Source organism: Amblyomma maculatum, chromosome 2, assembly GCF_055883805.1.
Source record: "Amblyomma maculatum isolate TAMU_Amacu chromosome 2, ASM5588380v1, whole genome shotgun sequence".
NCBI lineage: Eukaryota > Metazoa > Arthropoda > Arachnida > Ixodida > Ixodidae > Amblyomma > Amblyomma maculatum.
In genome coordinates, this window is record NC_139345.1 from 28,281,655 (window position 1) to 28,298,820 (window position 17,166).

General features: G+C 44.9%; 1 protein-coding gene across 2 annotated transcripts in view; it reads right to left on the reverse strand.

Moving 5' to 3' along the window:
- ash1 (histone-lysine N-methyltransferase ash1) overlaps positions 1-17,166 on the reverse strand; it is a 74,844-nt gene that overhangs the window by 30,695 nt on the left and 26,983 nt on the right. The window contains exons 6-9 of one of the 2 annotated variants that reach the window (XM_084593605.1): positions 14,260-14,418; positions 13,312-13,389; positions 7,767-7,874; positions 5,401-5,569 (exon numbers count right to left, since the gene is read on the reverse strand). In XM_084593605.1, coding sequence (XP_084449731.1) covers positions 5,401-5,569; positions 7,767-7,874; positions 13,312-13,389; positions 14,260-14,418 — 514 coding nt within the window. The remainder of the gene's footprint in view (positions 1-5,400; positions 5,570-7,766; positions 7,875-13,311; positions 13,390-14,259; positions 14,419-17,166) is intronic. The other variant, XM_084593606.1, reaches the window with a different exon arrangement.

Below are 17,166 nucleotides of genomic sequence, written 5' to 3' on the forward strand. Positions count from 1 at the left end.
AGAAACACAGTGATGCTGACTGTCTGTCCCGCGCCCCTACTCTTTGCCACGCGGACGGCTCCGACGACGATTTCGCTTTCCTCGGTGTTCTCGCGACGTCCACCTTATCCCGAAAGCAGCGGGCTGACTCTGAACTTTTGCCCCTCATAGAATACCTCGAAGGAACCGTATCATCTCCTCCTCAGCTCTTCAGGCACGGACTGTCGTCATTTTGCCTGCGTGATGGTGTGCTCTACAAAGAAGAACTACGGTCCAACAGAAACTGCTTATCTGCTTGTAGTACCCACTACGCTGCTACATGACGAAGTTCTTCGTGCGTGCCACGATGACCTTTCTTCCAGCCATCTCGGTTTTTCTCGCACATTGGCACGGATACGCTGAAAGTACTACTGGCCCAGGCTAGCTGCCGTTGTGCACCGCTACGCCCGTGCCTGCCGCGAGTGCCAGCGGCGGAAGACACCACCCATTAAACCAGCTGGGCTCCTGCTGCCTATCGATCCCCTGAAATTCCCATTTCAACAGGTCGGCATGGACTTACTGGGCCCATTTCCGAAGTCCTCCATGGGTAACAGGTATATAGCGATTGCCTACCTCAGCTGCTACTGTGAGACCAAGGCCATTCCCCGTGGTGCCGCAGAGGAAGTTGCGCATTTCTTCATTCACAACATTGTACTCCGTCATGGTGTGCCAACAGTCGTCTTAACTGACAGAGGAACCTCGTTTACGTCGGCACTCACGAGTGAGGTACTTCGACTCAGTGGCACCACCCACCGCAAGACAACAGCCTATCATCCTCAAACTAATGGACTGACTGAGCGGCTTAACAAGACAATTGCCGATATGATTTCTATGTATGTAGATGACGATCATGAGAACTGGGACCGAATTCTGCCGTACATCCTGTTCGCATGCAACACTGCACTCCAGGAAACAACACGCTTCACTCCATTCCATTTGGTTCATGGACGCGAACCCTTGACTATGCTGGATGACATGCTTGTTCCAGATTCTGCTCCCTCCACTGTCACGGGGGCTGACCAATTCGTGACGCAGAAGCTGCACGCCAGCATGCCCGACAGCGAATTCAGCACCAACAAGTACACGACGCCCAGAGCTACAACCTGTGACACCGAGAGGTGACTTACACGCCCAGCGACCAAGTCTGGGTATGGAGCCCAATACGGTTGCGAGGGCGCTCTGAAAAGCTTCTGTTGCGTTACTTTGGACCTTACGAGGTGCTCCGCCGCCTGAGCGCGGTGAACTATGAGGTACTACCACAAGGCACTGTCCACTCCTCTCGGCAGCCGAAATCTGAAATAGTTCACGCTGCCAGAATGAAGCCACATTACAATCGTTAAACCATTTTAGGGTTCAAACCAGAGCCAGAGACTGTCCCGTATAACTTGCCCCGCTTTTCTATTATTCCCCTACACTTGCGGCATCGGGCCGATGCCGCAATGCCACACCGCGGCCACACCGCTGACAGTCTTCTGGTGCCACCAAGTGGCCGAATGTCTTGGCACGTGGCTGAGCGTCGTCATCTCTCTCAAGCTTAGCTTGATTAAAAAGGTCCAGCTCGGTTGTTCTGCTGCTTGCTACATGTATTGGTGACAATATGACATTTGCCAGCAATCTTCTAAATAGATGTAGCTTGCATTAGAGCTCGAAAGGTACCTTAGCTAAAATTTTGTGCTGTTTTTGTGTTTCATGACACATTTTTCTTTATATCTATTAAGTGCAAAGTCTTCAAATTTCGTACTATAGTGGCAACAGTTATGTTACGAAACCATGACTATATATATACTTTTTTGTATTTTTGTAACCTTGATTGTTGCTTGAATGTTAATTAGAATTTTATTACTGATTCCGTCATTGACTCTGCGACTGTAATTATTCTTGTCATATGGATTTTGTACTAGTTGTTACCTTCCTTAATCATGTAATCAATCGACCTAACATAAAGTTGAACCTGGATATAACGAAGTTGACAAAAGTTCGCAATTTGTCGTTACATGCAGGGTTTGTATGCAGGCTTGCACGAATGATGCAGAAACGAAACCGAAAGGCTTCAGATATCAGTGAAGGTGAACTCACCCTTCAGGCATTTATTTTACAGTAGAAAACTGCGTAATCTCTGCTTGTTTCCGGGCGAGCGAAGGCACAACACGGCGCTCCAGTAAAGCTAAATCATGTAATGCTTCTTCGTCGTCACGCGAGCCAACGAAACGGCGCAATATGTCGATTGCGTTCGTCACCTCCTTCACAGTGGGCACGTCACACGGATCTGGCTCACAGGAACCATCATCACAGACATCGAGATTTTGCACGCTTCCGGCAAGTACCTCATCATTCATTTCTTCCGTAGCTACGGCAGCGTTGTCGGCAAACAAAAAGTCGCTAAGGTCGACGTCGTGGGGGACAGACCTTTGCTGCGTAGCTCATCCTACACTTTGGCCACATCGGATGAAGCTGAAGCCTCTTCTTCCTCATCACTGGCACCAGCCTGTACGTTTTTTGTTATCCCTGCCTTCATAAAGCACTTCTTAATAACTTCTGCCCTGACTTCTTGCCAGGAGGCTGCAAGCATTTCAACTGACTGATAAATATCGATCTTCAGCTCCCGTTCCAGACGGATGTTCAGAACAAGCTTCTGTATCAGTCGGCGCCGGTAATTGCATTTAAAACTGTTGATTATTCCTTTGTCCAGCGGCTGTATTAGTGATGTGCAATTGGCCAGGAAGTAGTACAGTTCGATGTGAGACAGCTGCAAACCTTCAACATGGTGCGCAGTGCAACTGTCCAGAAGTAGGCAAACTTGACGGCCTTGCCGCTTGATAGCCTGGTTGAAGTCTTTCAGCCATTCAGAAAATATTGCCCAAGTCATCCACGCTTTAGTGCTCGCCGTGTATTTCACAGGCATACGCTTCGTCCCCTTAAAGCACCTGGGACGGGCACTTTTTCCCACAACTAGCGGAACTCGCTTGTCAGTGCCGTCGAGGCTGGTGCACAGTAGAACTGTTACGTGGAGTTTGCTCTGCTTTCTGTCGCAGCAGTCATCTCATTTAAGTGCTAGCGTGCGGCTCGGAAGCATCTGATAAAAGAGAGCCGTCTCGTCAGCATTATAGATCTCAGCCGCTTCGAAGCGACTCAGTATTCCAAGAAGCATGTTAGCCACCCACGAAGCAGCAGCATCGCTGTCTGCAGATGCAGATTCGCCGCAGATAACTTTCCCGATAACATTGTGTCGGCTCTTGAAACCTTGTAACCACCCGTTGCTTGCCTTGAAGTCATCATGGCCCAAGATGCACACAAAATCCTTCGCCTTCTTGTTGTAATATTGCTCTGCTTATGGACACATTCCTGTCTCACGTGTCCAAAAACCACGTGAACACTGCCTTATCCACATCATCATATGTTGACAGTTTCAATCTTTTCTTAGCCTTTGTTCCAGACTCCACTGCCTCTTCTAATCTTCTCTTCCGCACTCAAAATTGTTGATAGGGTGCTCGCTGGGATGTTGAAACGAGCGGCGCCATCCTTCTTCTCGCCAGCGGAGATCGCATTTAAAATGGCAAGTTTGTCTTGAAATTACAAAACTTTTCGTTTTCTGGTCGTTGAACTCATCACGACGAACTGACGCCGCAGAAACAAGCAGGGCCCCACGAATACAGGCAGAAGGGCTGGCCTAGCACTAACGAAACACGTCGGGCGAACCAACACTGCAAATCCGCAGACACATGAGACGTGCACGAGATGCAGAACAACAGACAGGATGGCGAATGCACAACGTGAGCAAAACTTGCATGTGCTACACGCACGTACAGTACCTACAAAGAAATCAACTGCAGCCACTAATGCTACCTGGTGTTGCACTACACTACCAACGCCTCAGGAGGCTGCTGCGTTAGCCACGGAGCAGCGCTAGAAGGTAATACTATCATCATCATCATCGCCAATTTTGCTTGATTTCTGTGATTACAGGCGTTCATGTAGCTGCTGGCTTCTTAGAGTTCTAATATTCACTAAATTAATGCATTTCTTCGGCCAAATTTTCAGTAAAAGCTAGAAAAATAATGACTGATCAGCTTCGCGAGTTCGTTACATCAAGGTTGACCGCCGCAATGCTTTCGTTACATAGAGGTCGAAAATACATTGGCTTCAATGGGTGCGGCATTGGGGAATTTAAAAACTATGTTAAAGTCAGGAATTCGTTACGTAGAGGTTCGTTACATCCAAGTTCAACTGTACCCGTTTTTCTCGATTGTTGTAAGCTTGTATGTATGCATGTAACACTCTGCACTATGTGGCATTATGTATGTTTGTAGTTTTAATGTATGTATACTCACAGCCCTTCCGTTACAATCCCTGATGGGATTCACAGTATAAACAAACAAATGCATAAACAAAAATTTATTCACTGTAAGCAATAAACAGTTTATCTTTTTCGGCACTATACAATTGCTGCGCATGTCTCTTTAATAATAAAAATACAAATAGGCTAATGATTCTAGTAGCGCTCAAGTAAGTAATACTGATCAAAATTTGCGGAAATAGCATTTACTTATACTTCATAGTTCTCAAACGAAAAACGTACATAAACCTCAAAGAATGTTTTTGAGAAAAATGGTGATAAAACTTCTGAAAACTCAATTTTCTACCTAACATGACCACAGGAAAGGACAAAAAAAAAGTTTTTTTAAATATGTACATACTAAAGAGCAATATATTTTCTGAATTCGAAAAAAAAAAAAAAAGCTTAATCAGAAGGTTGCCAGATATAGAAATAGATTTATTTTACACAAAAAAATGCAAATAAAGCACCTGAATATTCTCAATGTCACCAGAAAAGAGCATTAAGATATTTTTTGAAGGCTGAATGCCCAAGTGTATTTTCTGAAATCTGAATGAATGGTCTATCACAAGGTTACAATATAAAACTGGATATTTTTGATAAATTGAAGTCACATTCCATCTTGAACAGCTTATATACTGCTGGTGATGCGATCACACCAAGCCGTTTGTCATTTCAGAGCACATTTTAAAGAAACAAAACATATTCAGGCTCTTGGAAAAGGCTTCACAAAGAGGAAGAAAACAATGTTATTATTTTTTACTCTATGAGCAGACGTACCATAATTACCCAATTTGAACACAAACCTGACTGTCATGTTCAAAAAACAAAAATCCTAAAATTTATTGAGAAGTCAGAACTCTAAAGCAAGGTTCATCCCTCCTTTTACTTTCATGCTTATCCCCCCCCCCCCCCCCCCCCCCTCTTTCTTTTTAATTATGACAAGAACAACACACCACATAGACAACAGGCCACATGCAACCAATGCTGTGCACTGGTGCATGAGTTGTTTGAGCAAATAAAATCAAGACAGAGACTTGAAAGCTCACCTGCTTGTTCTTGTGTAGCCACCAGATGTCATAGGAGAGCTGAAAGTCAGACCGCTTTTGGCGCAGGTACTTGCCCGCATGGATGGGGGACGGCATCAGGCTGGTGCACCTCTCCTCCTCCAAGGGTGCAGGCTGGTTTCCTTCCTCCTCCTCCTCTGTGCTTGGCTCACTGCACGCGTAGGAATGCACACCAGCACTGTGGCCCAACTCTCTTTCTCCAGCTAGGTGAGCCGTGCAAGCAAATTGCCCACTTCTCACAAACCACGAAAGCTACAAAACATTAGAGGCAGGCAAGATGAAGTTCTGCTCGGTCATATTTCAATGTTTCCAAAGGCTCACTTTCCTTGCACAGCTTTTAGAATTTGACCGAAAAGAACAACTGCGCGATATGCACATTATGCAAGCCTGATGCTTTGCGTCAAAGAGAATGTGCACAAACGAAAATGCCCCACTGGCATGGAAGCAGCCTGAATGTCCAGTTGCATCTCAAAAAATAAAGCTAATAAAGAAAACAAGAAAAAAGACCACAATTCTATAGTTGCTGATCTGAGGAAGTTCCTCTGTGACTTCAGAGTGCCTCACGAGCAACAGTGTGCAAAAAGTTTTTCCTAACTGTGCTGTAAGAGTAGAGAAATTGTGCACAACATTCAGCTCTTGCCATTTCCTTAAACTTGAATTCCCTGTGCTTTCCTTACGATTGTGCCTCCAAGATCAAGTATCTTCCCACTCAGCTATGCTAATGCCAATGATAAACCCCCTACCACTACCACCTTCTATTGTGGTTCTGGCACTAAATCTGTGATGCCGGTTAGTGTGCATGCTGACCTCCTTACCATGGGCTGCAGTAATACATCACAACAACGGGATGAAGGAGAGACGTAAGAAAAGAGCACTTTTGCACTTCACTTGTACATTACTGCAGCCTGAATGTGCTTCTGATGTGCATGCAACAGCTGCAACAACTTGAGGACCCCATCATGGAGGCCACATGGTTTGAGGTTCACTTTTCCGAGCTTCAGTCCATCAGCTGCGAATTAGCCAGCCACCCAAGAACAGCTGTTCGCCACTTAAAACCCCTGGTTGTGCACCACCAATCTTTCCTTGTTCATGTTACAAGGTGTCGCACCGTTTTGGCACTGATGTGTGTTTCCCTCAATCTTGCCTACACGGTTATTCATTCTTCCAGTGCATTGCAAATACATGCTCGCCTTACGCTGTTGACAACTGGTGTGATGGAGTGTCCTTACGTGATGACGCTGCATGAGAGTAGGCTCCTATGTTATCGCACCGCGCTGTTAGGGTGGCCACAAAGGCCTTTACTATTCTGAAGCAGTTCTATGTACACTGTAAAGCATTTAATGGAACTGCGAAAAATTGCCAGTGCCGTGTAATTCTCATATCAAAAGCAGACAACCATTACCACTCCAGTTTTTATTAAATTTACTACAAAAATTAACTATTGATAAATATTAAATTTACTAGGATGCATACAGTTTCTGGTTGACTTTCTGGACATTTTGGACGTTTTCCTTGGATCCCTGAGGTCAGAATTTACATGTTTAACTGCAACATACTCGAAACAACTGGAACATTTTTTAATGCATTCTACAACGCTTTAGATGCTTGTAGTGCTCTGAAACAATGATTGAAGACCGCACAACAATTTCAAGCAATTAGTGCAGCAAGATGTCAGAAACACTGCCATCTGAGTAACAGAGCAGCCAATGGTGTGCTGTTCACTACACTTATGTGCAACATGACAGTTTGGTCTTTAAACTTGATTACAGCTGCATGAGACACCCTGCATAAGCTTGCTGAGTGGTTTCTAAAACAAACAATATAAACAAGAAACAGAGGCCTCAATTCCCCAATTATTTTTCAGTCCAAAGCATGTCCGAAAGGAAACAAGGGGGGGGGGGGGGGGGGGGGGGCACACAAAGAGAGCGCTGATCTTGAAACCAACTCTTGATGAAATTGACAACTCCCTATCATAATGCTTGCATGACCTCTCTTCCCCACATTTTGTTCCAAAAAAAGATGATACAATATGGTATACAGGAGTTTAATGTCCGAAAGTGATATCAGCTAAAAGGAAGGCCACGACACCAGACAATTTCGATCACCTGGGAATTTTTAACATGCATCGACAGTGCACAGTAGACAAGCACTTTATGTTCTACTTCCATCGAAAAGCGGCCAGTGCAGCTAGGATTGAATCCATGTCGTCAGGATCAGCCGCCAAGTGCCCTACTCAATGAGCCACTGCAGAGGGGCCAAAAAAAGGTGTGAAAACTTGCGCTACGTCCAGCAAAAGAGTGCCAGGTGCATGTTTTGTGGTAAAAATGCCTTCGTAGATGCAGTAGTACCAGGCAGGCTCTGCTTTGGTGGGTGGGGTGGCAATTTCCTCAGCAGGCACAGTGCAGGTGGTGGTTAGGTAGAAGCCGTCAGGTGAGGGTGCCCAGCACAGCACAGCGCTGAGGGCAGACAGCAGCAGTGGCATCAGCAGCAGCAGCAGCAGCAGCAAAGAAGGAGAGGATAGGAAGAGGAAAAGAAAGCTGAGCGCAGTGGCATCGGCAGGCACAGCCTCTTGAGAGCAAACTACCTCGCAGTGGACCATTGGCAAGACCCTTTTCAAATACGGTACAGCTGCACCAACTCCAGCCACATACTTCTGGAATCGTCCCGCATGCTGGACTCTTCCTGGAACCATGAACACATGGTGTCATGGCGTCACTCGTCTTGTGCACTCGGCGTTTGCACCAGAAAAGAATAACTCTTATGCTGTGCCAAAAGCCGTAACAAGTGCACCCACGCGAGTACTGCCTTCCTTTGTGGCGACATTGCCACCTGCACAGTAACGCCATACGTCCAGTGTTGCTAGGCCTAACTTGAAGCCACAGCAAAAGTATTTTGAACCTCATCAGCAGTCAATCATAAAATGTCTAACCTTGTTATTATACAAAAGGAGCCGAAAGCCACTGACACGAAGGAAAACAAGAGTTATCTTTTTTTTATGCTGACCAATGCAAAATTATAAAATAATTATGGAGATAATTGGTTAGAAAGTAGAAGAAAAAACAACATGCCACCAGTGAGATCCGACACCAAGAACTTCGAATTTCACGTCTCAAGCTATACCAACTGAGTTGCTGCTACTTCATTTTCACTGGTGCCATTCTCATCCACAGCAGCAGACTTTGTAAAAAGGAGGGTGCGAGCTGCGCAATAAGTTAATTACGCGACCTATGGCATCAAGGCTGCCACAATCAAGACTCTAGTCATGCGATCAGCAAACCAACACAGGAAATGGGGGGCTGGTTATGCGATACATACATAGGGAAGTGACAACTACTGACGCCAAGGAAAGCATAGAAAATTTTTTTGTAATGTCCATCAATCTAAAAAATATAACATTATCATATAGATGATTGATTAGAAAGTCGAAGAAAAGCTAATCAATAACGGAACGGCAATGGGATCCAAACCCACAACAGAAACTGATAAATCTGGCCGGACCAAAAGTAGCATTATTTAAGTTAAGCCCCTTAAAAATAATTTTTTTCTTTGCAAGTACACTCACGCTGCTCATTTTGGACAGTGTTGGCAGCAATCACGAAGCTGGTTTGCAAAACATGCCTGCAGTGTGTGCTAACAGTGGGCAACAAAGGCTTACAGAGCAAAGTGCAATGAGGTTCATTTCCGTCAGTCATCTTTCTCATCATACATTGTGTGACGGAACCAGAGCGTCATGGCTACACCCATTGGGCGCATCGTCAGCCTTTTTGCATTCTCCCAAGCTGCTAGAATAGTATTTTGGCACAGCCTTGGTTCAATTCCATCAAAAACTGCAGTTTGTAGCAGCATGTAAGTAGGCTCAACGTAACGGTGCAGGCAGGCTGGCACAATTCAAACAGTGTTCCCACCTCTGAGAAGTGTGTTAGTCACATGTATTTTGTAGGTTAGTGAGCGCAGTGAACATTATTTAGGCAGTCATTCAATGCCCTTTTAGGCCTCAGATGATCGGCGGTACAGAACCAGCCGTGGCACTGTTGACAGCGTTCTTTCTCTCTATAAGCATCAAGTGGGCTAAGATTACGAAACTGTGTCCAATACAAGATCTCGGCTTCAATTTCGCATGAAGTGTTAAAGAGATTAAACAATAGCAAGGGCGTGTAAGCAAAACTTTCTCTTGCAACCATACCGTACACTACTGGCATTGTCTGCCGCTCACAGCTCCTTAATCGGCGGTCGTGCCCCCAGCAGCTGGTTTTATCCCCAAACCAAACTTCGGTAGGATTTTCATGACTCTGGTGAGTCCTTTCAACAGATGGGAACATGGCAGCACTTGTCGAACTGCAATCCCTTTGTTGCATGGTTGATCAGCCTTCACTCGCTGGCTACACATCTTGCTAGCAACAGACAATGACACAACAGTTTTCAATGAGTCACGTAGGTTTTGCCTGCTGACTCAAAGTTATTACAAAAATGACTGTGTCGAAGATCAGGTGTCCTAAATTCCATTCATTATGATGCCTTACAGGATAACCAAGTAACGATGCCATGGAAACATGACATAAAAAGAAACAGCATGTTCAAAAAAAAAAGGTCTCAGCCCAATTTGAGGAGAACAATAGAAACAGAACTCAAATAAGCAAATCAGGAGAGCTTGTGTTAAATTGTGGACAGCATTGGAGGTATCTTAAAACAAAGACAGAAAATATGCGTCGGAAAAGAAAGGGCGGCCAACTCATTAGGCACAACAGAGACAAAATTTTGGGAAAGCTGAGCAAAAAAAAGAAAATAATAATAATAATTAGAGTTCAATTCATGCCACAGCCAAGCATGCTAGCCCACTATCATGCAGCATTATTGAAATCGACACATTGCTAGCCAGCATATGTGATCTGTATGGCTTTTACAATTTCACTTCCCCTTGTATGTATCCTTCTGCCAGCAACATGGCATGTGATAAACAGAATGCAGCCGGAATAACAGCAGTGCCATAACAGCTGACCGTCATAGTAACCCCTAATGTTTGCTGAGGTGTTCCGATTTTAGCAATGGTGACGATAAAAAAAAAGTGGATACAGTTGAATCCCGCTATAACGAAATTCACGGTGCACGAAAAAAAATTCGTTCTCGCGGAACTTCGTTATCGCAAAAATTTGACGTGAAACGCAGAAAGAATTGCCCAAGCAGCAGCAAAGGCGTTTAATGCCAAAAATCTGTAAGCTTGGTTTGCTTACGCTTCACGGCGAGCAACGCCGTCACGCGATTTTCGCACTCGGTCAGCAAACCCATTGCAACATCGTCGTCTCGGACAGCAACGAAATTCCTGATGACATCAAAAGCGTCCATCACCTGTACGGCGGTTGCCGCAGCCGGCGCTTCCTGTACGTCGTCGTCTTCTTCATCGGAAGAGTCCTTATCATTCCGGGCAGCTTTTATGATCTGCTCATCACTCACATCTTCGTGAACAACAACACAAGCGTCAGCGCCGATGTATTCGTCGAGCTCGAGATTAGGCGGCACGGTTCCTATTTCTCCCAGCGTTTTCCAGGCGGCCGCGATCCCCGGAGCCGGTGACGCCTCTTCGTCGTCGTCTGTAACGCCTGGTGTTAGGCCAGCAGAGTGTACGGGTCGACCTTCGGCAAATCCGGCGTGCCTGAAACAGTTCACAATTACTGAGCGCCCCAGTGTGCTCCAGGCAGCAGACATAATCTGCAGTGCCACGTACAAGTCCACCTTCGTGTCTCGGCCGGTTTCAGTGTTAAAAAGCAGCCGCTGAATTAACCTCCCGCGGTAAGCGCGCTTCAGGCTAAGAATCACGCCCTGATCGAGAGGCTGTAAGACAGACGTGCAATTGGGAGGGAAAAACCTCAGCTCCGTGTTAGTGAGCTTGACTTCGTCGGAGTGATGCGCTGAACAATTGTCCAAAAGCAAGCAAACTTTACGGCCCTGCCGCTTCATGCCGCGGTCGAATGCCATCATCCACTCGGTGAAAATAGCGCGGGTCATCCATGACTTGTTGTTCGCCTTGTACTGCACAGGTAGGCTACGAGTTCCCTTAAAACAGCGCGGCTTGGCACTTTTGCCTATGACTAACGGCGGATGCTTGTCCGAGCCATCCATATTTGTGCAAAGCAGCACTGTGATGCGTTTTTTGCTGTGTTTGCCGCCGTGACAGCGCTGCCCCTTGAAGTCGAGCGTCCTAGCCGGCAACATCTCGTAGAATAGCCCGGTCTCGTCGGCGTTGTAAATGTCTGCAGGCGCGAAGTTGCTTAAAATTCCGGCCATGTTACTCACCTTCCAAGCAGCTGCTCCGTCCACGCCTGCTGACATTGACTCGCCGCACAACACTTTTCCAACGATGTTATGGCGGGCCTTGAAACGGTTTAGCCAGCCAATGCTGGCTTTAAAATCATCAATGCCAAGTAGGCATGCATAGTTCAAGGCTTTCTGCTGGACGATGCTTCCGGACAGGGGGACGTTGCTGGCTCGTGCTTCCACAAACCACGCATGCACTGCTTTGTCCAACTCTTCATGGAGGGGCCGCGTCACCTTTTTGTGCTTCGAGGATGTGCCTGAAGCAAGTGCCATTCTCACGCTGTCCTTATTGCCTAGAATCGTTGACAGCGAACTTGCAGGAATTCCGAAGTCTTCAGCAATTGCCGCTTTCTTCCTTCCGCTTTCTGCTTGGGCGATTATTTGAGCTTTTTGCTCAAGGGAAAGAGTTTTGCGTTTTTTCACTTGCGTTGCCATCGTGTCCTGCGGATGAAAACTCGTCGTTGTCGAAGAGAAAGGCAGCGAGTGAACAACGCGACCACGACACAAAGCCAAAATGGCGGAACTGCAATCACGTGATTTCATGCTTAATGTGGCTTTGGATTTGACTTGGACTTCTCGTCAATAAAACTAGTTTCGGTTTCGATTTTGAACGCGAAAATTTCGTTGAAGCGGAAACGCTCTGCAAAAATGGTTCGTTGTGCAGAGAAATTTAGGCCATTAATTCTTATAGGATACTCGCGGGGAATAAAAAATTATTCGTTGTCGCGGAAATTTCGTTGTGGCGGTATTCGTTGTGGCGGGATTCAACTGTAGAACCCTTCAGTTTAAAAGGCTGCTTTCTTCAGCCCAGTCTTTTTTTTTTAAAATAGCCCTAAAATGAGGAAAATGAGAAAAAAAAATATATATATATATATATGTATATACAAAGAGACTGCTGAAAATACAGTAATTTTTACTTGGTGTTTCGATTCAGCAGCTATTGGAAATTTTGGATACTTTCACAGCCCTACACTTGTGATGGTGTCACAAAAGAAACATGCAACCGACCAGTTTGAAAGTGCTGCTGCCCTCAGTTCCTGTTTCGTCCTTGCCAAAGTTTCTCATCGAGCTCTTGGCACAGTTATGGTGCAAAAGTGGGTGAAAAAGTGGCGCAAAGAGCAGCTTTCACTTCCATACACGTCAAACATGTATGGAAGCATGCTTGTTTGTTTGAAATCAATTTAATTCAAAAGTTGATTTTGCAACAGCATGCAGCAGAATTTGCCAACTGGCGCAGTGCGATGCTACAGACACAGCAATTCCACCGCTGTGTTATGACTGTGCTCAATGCAGGGTTTCATGGACAGAACTCCTTCAAAAAAGACGTTTTTAAGATGTTTTTTTTCTGCCTTTGTTTACTACTAATCTTTATGTGTAGCAGAAAGCAGCATGAGACTATTACATGCTGGAGTAAGTGCTGCTAACAGTGAAGTTAATTTAGAAACCCAGAACCAAGTTTCCCCACTTATATAAAAGCAAACTGTGCAGTGGATGTCAATAAGCTCAGAGACACAATTTCAGATGTTTCAACAATGCCATATTGGAGCACACAGGTTAACAAGGGCTGTGTTAAAGCCATCTTACTTGAGGTTCAGTGAGCTCAGCTGTTCTGGCAGTGAGGTTTCTGTATTTGTTGCCTCTCCAGCATCTTTAGATGGACCTCTGCAAGTAGAACAGGCAAAAAACATAAGCTAGATACATTCAGATACTAGTAATTAGAAAATGTGTCAAAAACCTGCACAACATTCCTACTTGCTGCAACACATTTATGAGCAAGCAGTGAACGTTGCAAACAATTTGCTTTGTTCACCAGGTACCTTTGTATGCTATGATAACAAAATAATATTCGTTTTAGTAAATTACACTCTGCACACTTTGCAATCTTTAAAGTGGTCCTTCTGGACTAATTTTCCAAAGCTACAGCTAGTAAAGTCATACTTTACTTAAATTACACAAAAAATAAAATTTCTCATTTTCAGTTTCTTTTTATGACTAATTCGGCAGGGACTGCTTGACCAAATTAAAAAATGTAGAAACCAACATATCAAACACAGTACACAAGCTGTCAATAGTGCAACAAAGTCCATGACTGAACTGATCAGCAAATTTCCTCTTGCCAAGGAGTCTTGAGCACTTAGAACTGGCCAACGGAATTCAAGTAAGGAATACTGTTCCCTAGTTTCTCCTTTGGAAAGTAGTGGAGATAACAAGAGTAGTGATGCCAAGCAGCCTAAGAACAAGACGGGCAAGTGCGGAGCGGAAGGAAAAAAGATAGTATTGGGACAGACATGAGTGCAGCATGTTTTGTGCAGCTGTACGCAGATCGATAGGAATGGAGTGGACTTATGCCCATGGTCTGCAACGTTGTAATACAGATGGCCCGTGTAAGAATTGTCCAACTAAAATAGTTCCACCCTTGAATCTTTATTGACTCTACATGCATGACATTATTTGTGCCACCTGCTGGCTATGCTTCCAGATCAGTCTTTGCCCAAGTGCAAAAGCATTGCAATCTATTGGCCCACAACTCACCCATCTTCCTTAAAGCAGCTGGAATAGAGGCCAGCCTTTAGGTACTTCTTCTTCGGGAGATGGTGCTCACGGCGCCTTCGTCGCCGCATGCGATGGGCACCGTCACCGGTCGAAGGCTTTGTCACAGTCACTACTGGCGTCTCTTCTACTGGTTTTTCACTGGAAACAAAATATCTTTTATCAGCATTTTGAACTCCAGGAGTGTGATCACGACTACATGAATAAACTTGACCAGCTTTCGGAGCAGCTTTGTAGTAATAAAACAAAAGTATGAGCATTCTAATTACATTACAGAAGATGTTTCTTAGGGGTCAAACACCTCTAATCACTGCGGCGGTCTACTTTTGACTTACAAAAAAAAAAAAAAAAAAAAAGCGCTTTGGTTCCTTCTTATTCAACATACAATGCTTTGCTGAATATGCATGCATCTCTGGGAGGAGATGCTACATCCTGAGCACAGAGAATATTTTCACAATGAATTTCCTTCAATTGCTTGTGACTTGTTTTAAATTTGCTTGTAAACCAATATTTATTATCACGAAAATTCTATATATGCTCGACGTAACAAATTAAAATACAACAAAATCTTTTATGCAATGAGATATCTTGGCTTTCACAACTCCTGTCCATAGACCACTATGTAAATTTAGCTTCATACAACAAAGTAAATTTTACCACTTTCAATGTAGTGAAATTTTATTGCAGGCTTTAAACTGACCCGAGAAAACATTGTACCACAAACTCAGTGGGTGGGTTCAGCAAGGCACGTACCAAACCACGTACTGCAGCGCGTACGGGAGGGTGCATATGGCCGATGTAAATGTAGGTGGTGGTGGCGCACGCTGCCTGCAACGCCATATCGGGTGGTATGGGTGAGGCTTGCGGACATAGCGTCGCGGGAATCCACTAGGTGGCATGAACGTCCGCGCAGCCCGTAGCCAGCACGACACAGAAGCAGCACAAACTAACTTATAACAATACTAAAGTGTGAAGAAAATATCTTTGTTATAACCAATGATCGTTATCACTGGGATGTGCCAAAACAGAAATGACAAACTGTTGTAATGTTGATTTCTTTAAAAGAAAAGTCCGTATCAGTCAGCTTCGACTGGTTCATGACATATTTTGTTCACATCTCTCTGCAGAGTGTTTAACTACTGTACTGTACATATATGATTTGGGGACCTTCGGGAAAAATGAAGTCTCAAAAGAACTTTGTCATTTGTAAGGCCTCTTTTGCATCGGTCTCTTACCTTTTCACAGTCAGCACAGGTAAAAGCTGATCAGACCGCCTAGTAGGTGAAATCTTGATTTTTCATGACTGCATCATCGTGTAAAAATTCATCACTATTGTCGTCGTCATTACATCAGTGGGTGCTTCATGAACCTTCAAGTCACCAGTGTTCTGAACAAAACCAGCTTCCCAGAAGCAATTTTTGACCAGAAATTCGACGCGCTTGCAGGACAGAGTGAACAAAGATAGTGGGAAGGAAAAAGAAAGCTGTGCTCTCAAGGCACATCAACGACTGTCACGAGTTATGCACAAGATGTGGCCTATGCAGAGATGCAGCACCACCACAGTGGCCCATTTTCTACGAAAGGCACACGCTCAGAGCAGTTAATAATGGACTGCTTCATAGAAGAAGACTTTGCTTGTAAGCATGGCGCGTCCCTGGTGCACAAGTTGTCAGCATGCACAGTCAAGAACAGTTTTTGCTTTCACAGCATCTGACTTACCTGTCAGTCGGCTCCACCATCTTCTCATGCGCACACTTTCTCATCGGGAGCGTATACAGATACATCCGACCGTATACAGGGACACATATCCCTCGTGTGGATAGAAACCGACAATTTATCATATTACATGGGCCTGCCAGAAAATAGATGCACTGCCTATAATTCACAATGCCACACCGGAGCAGTGGGAGGCTGCGCTGTCCAGTTCAGAGTCGAAGACCAGCATTGGCTGATTGAATGGGCTAGTCGGGCATCAAAGGCCGCAGGAGTCCTGGAATGAGGACCCGACCACAAGAGCTCTACATTATTATTTTTTTGCATTATATAACGTTTGCTCTCTCATCGTGAGGGTGAGTTGGCTGCTGTGGTTAAAGCAATTCTGCGTTTTTGTGTCTTTTAAGCTGGTTCTCAGTGATCAGATTTCTATGTGATAACCAATAATGTGCTACAGCAGCATTGTTATAAGCGGTTTATTCTGCCATAAAATCATGATAAGGCTGACAGTGCCACTTTAGTCTATTGATATATTTGAAATATTGTTCTAACCTGTATTGTTATCAATGAATTTGTCTGTATGTTGCAACATTGCCCAAAACGGGCATCAAATGCGGCGTCCAGACTGCGCTCAAAGGAAATTACGCTTTAGTTATCGTGCTCATTTACTATTTCCATAAAGCTCAGTAAAAGAGCTTTCTACTCAGATGATGCGTGCGTGTGAACAAGACGTACATGCTCGTGTTTGCAGCGCAAAGTGATGTGCAGCGAAAACCGGGTTTCAGTTCATCAGGTACAACGTGACTGATGGGGATAAAACGAGGCAGGAAAACTGACGCGACCCGCTGCTGCCAGCATTCATTTCCCTGGCTCCCTCCCACGCAGCTGCAGCGGTGGTGGCAACCGAACAAGCCGCAGAATGGGCAATGTGATCAAGGGCCAGCAATCCAGTGTGGCGATGATGATGGTGGAACCAAAATTTTACAGGCGCATCATCCACATTACACATGTGATAGCCACTTTCAAAAGACAAATCTCAATGTTAGAAAATTTTAATTTTACGAAGTAAACTGCAGATTTTACCAACTTCATTACATCGAGGTTTAATTGTACTAGGCCCAGTGCGAGATGCATTACTAAACTTATGAATACTGGTGTTGTGCCTCTGCCACAAGG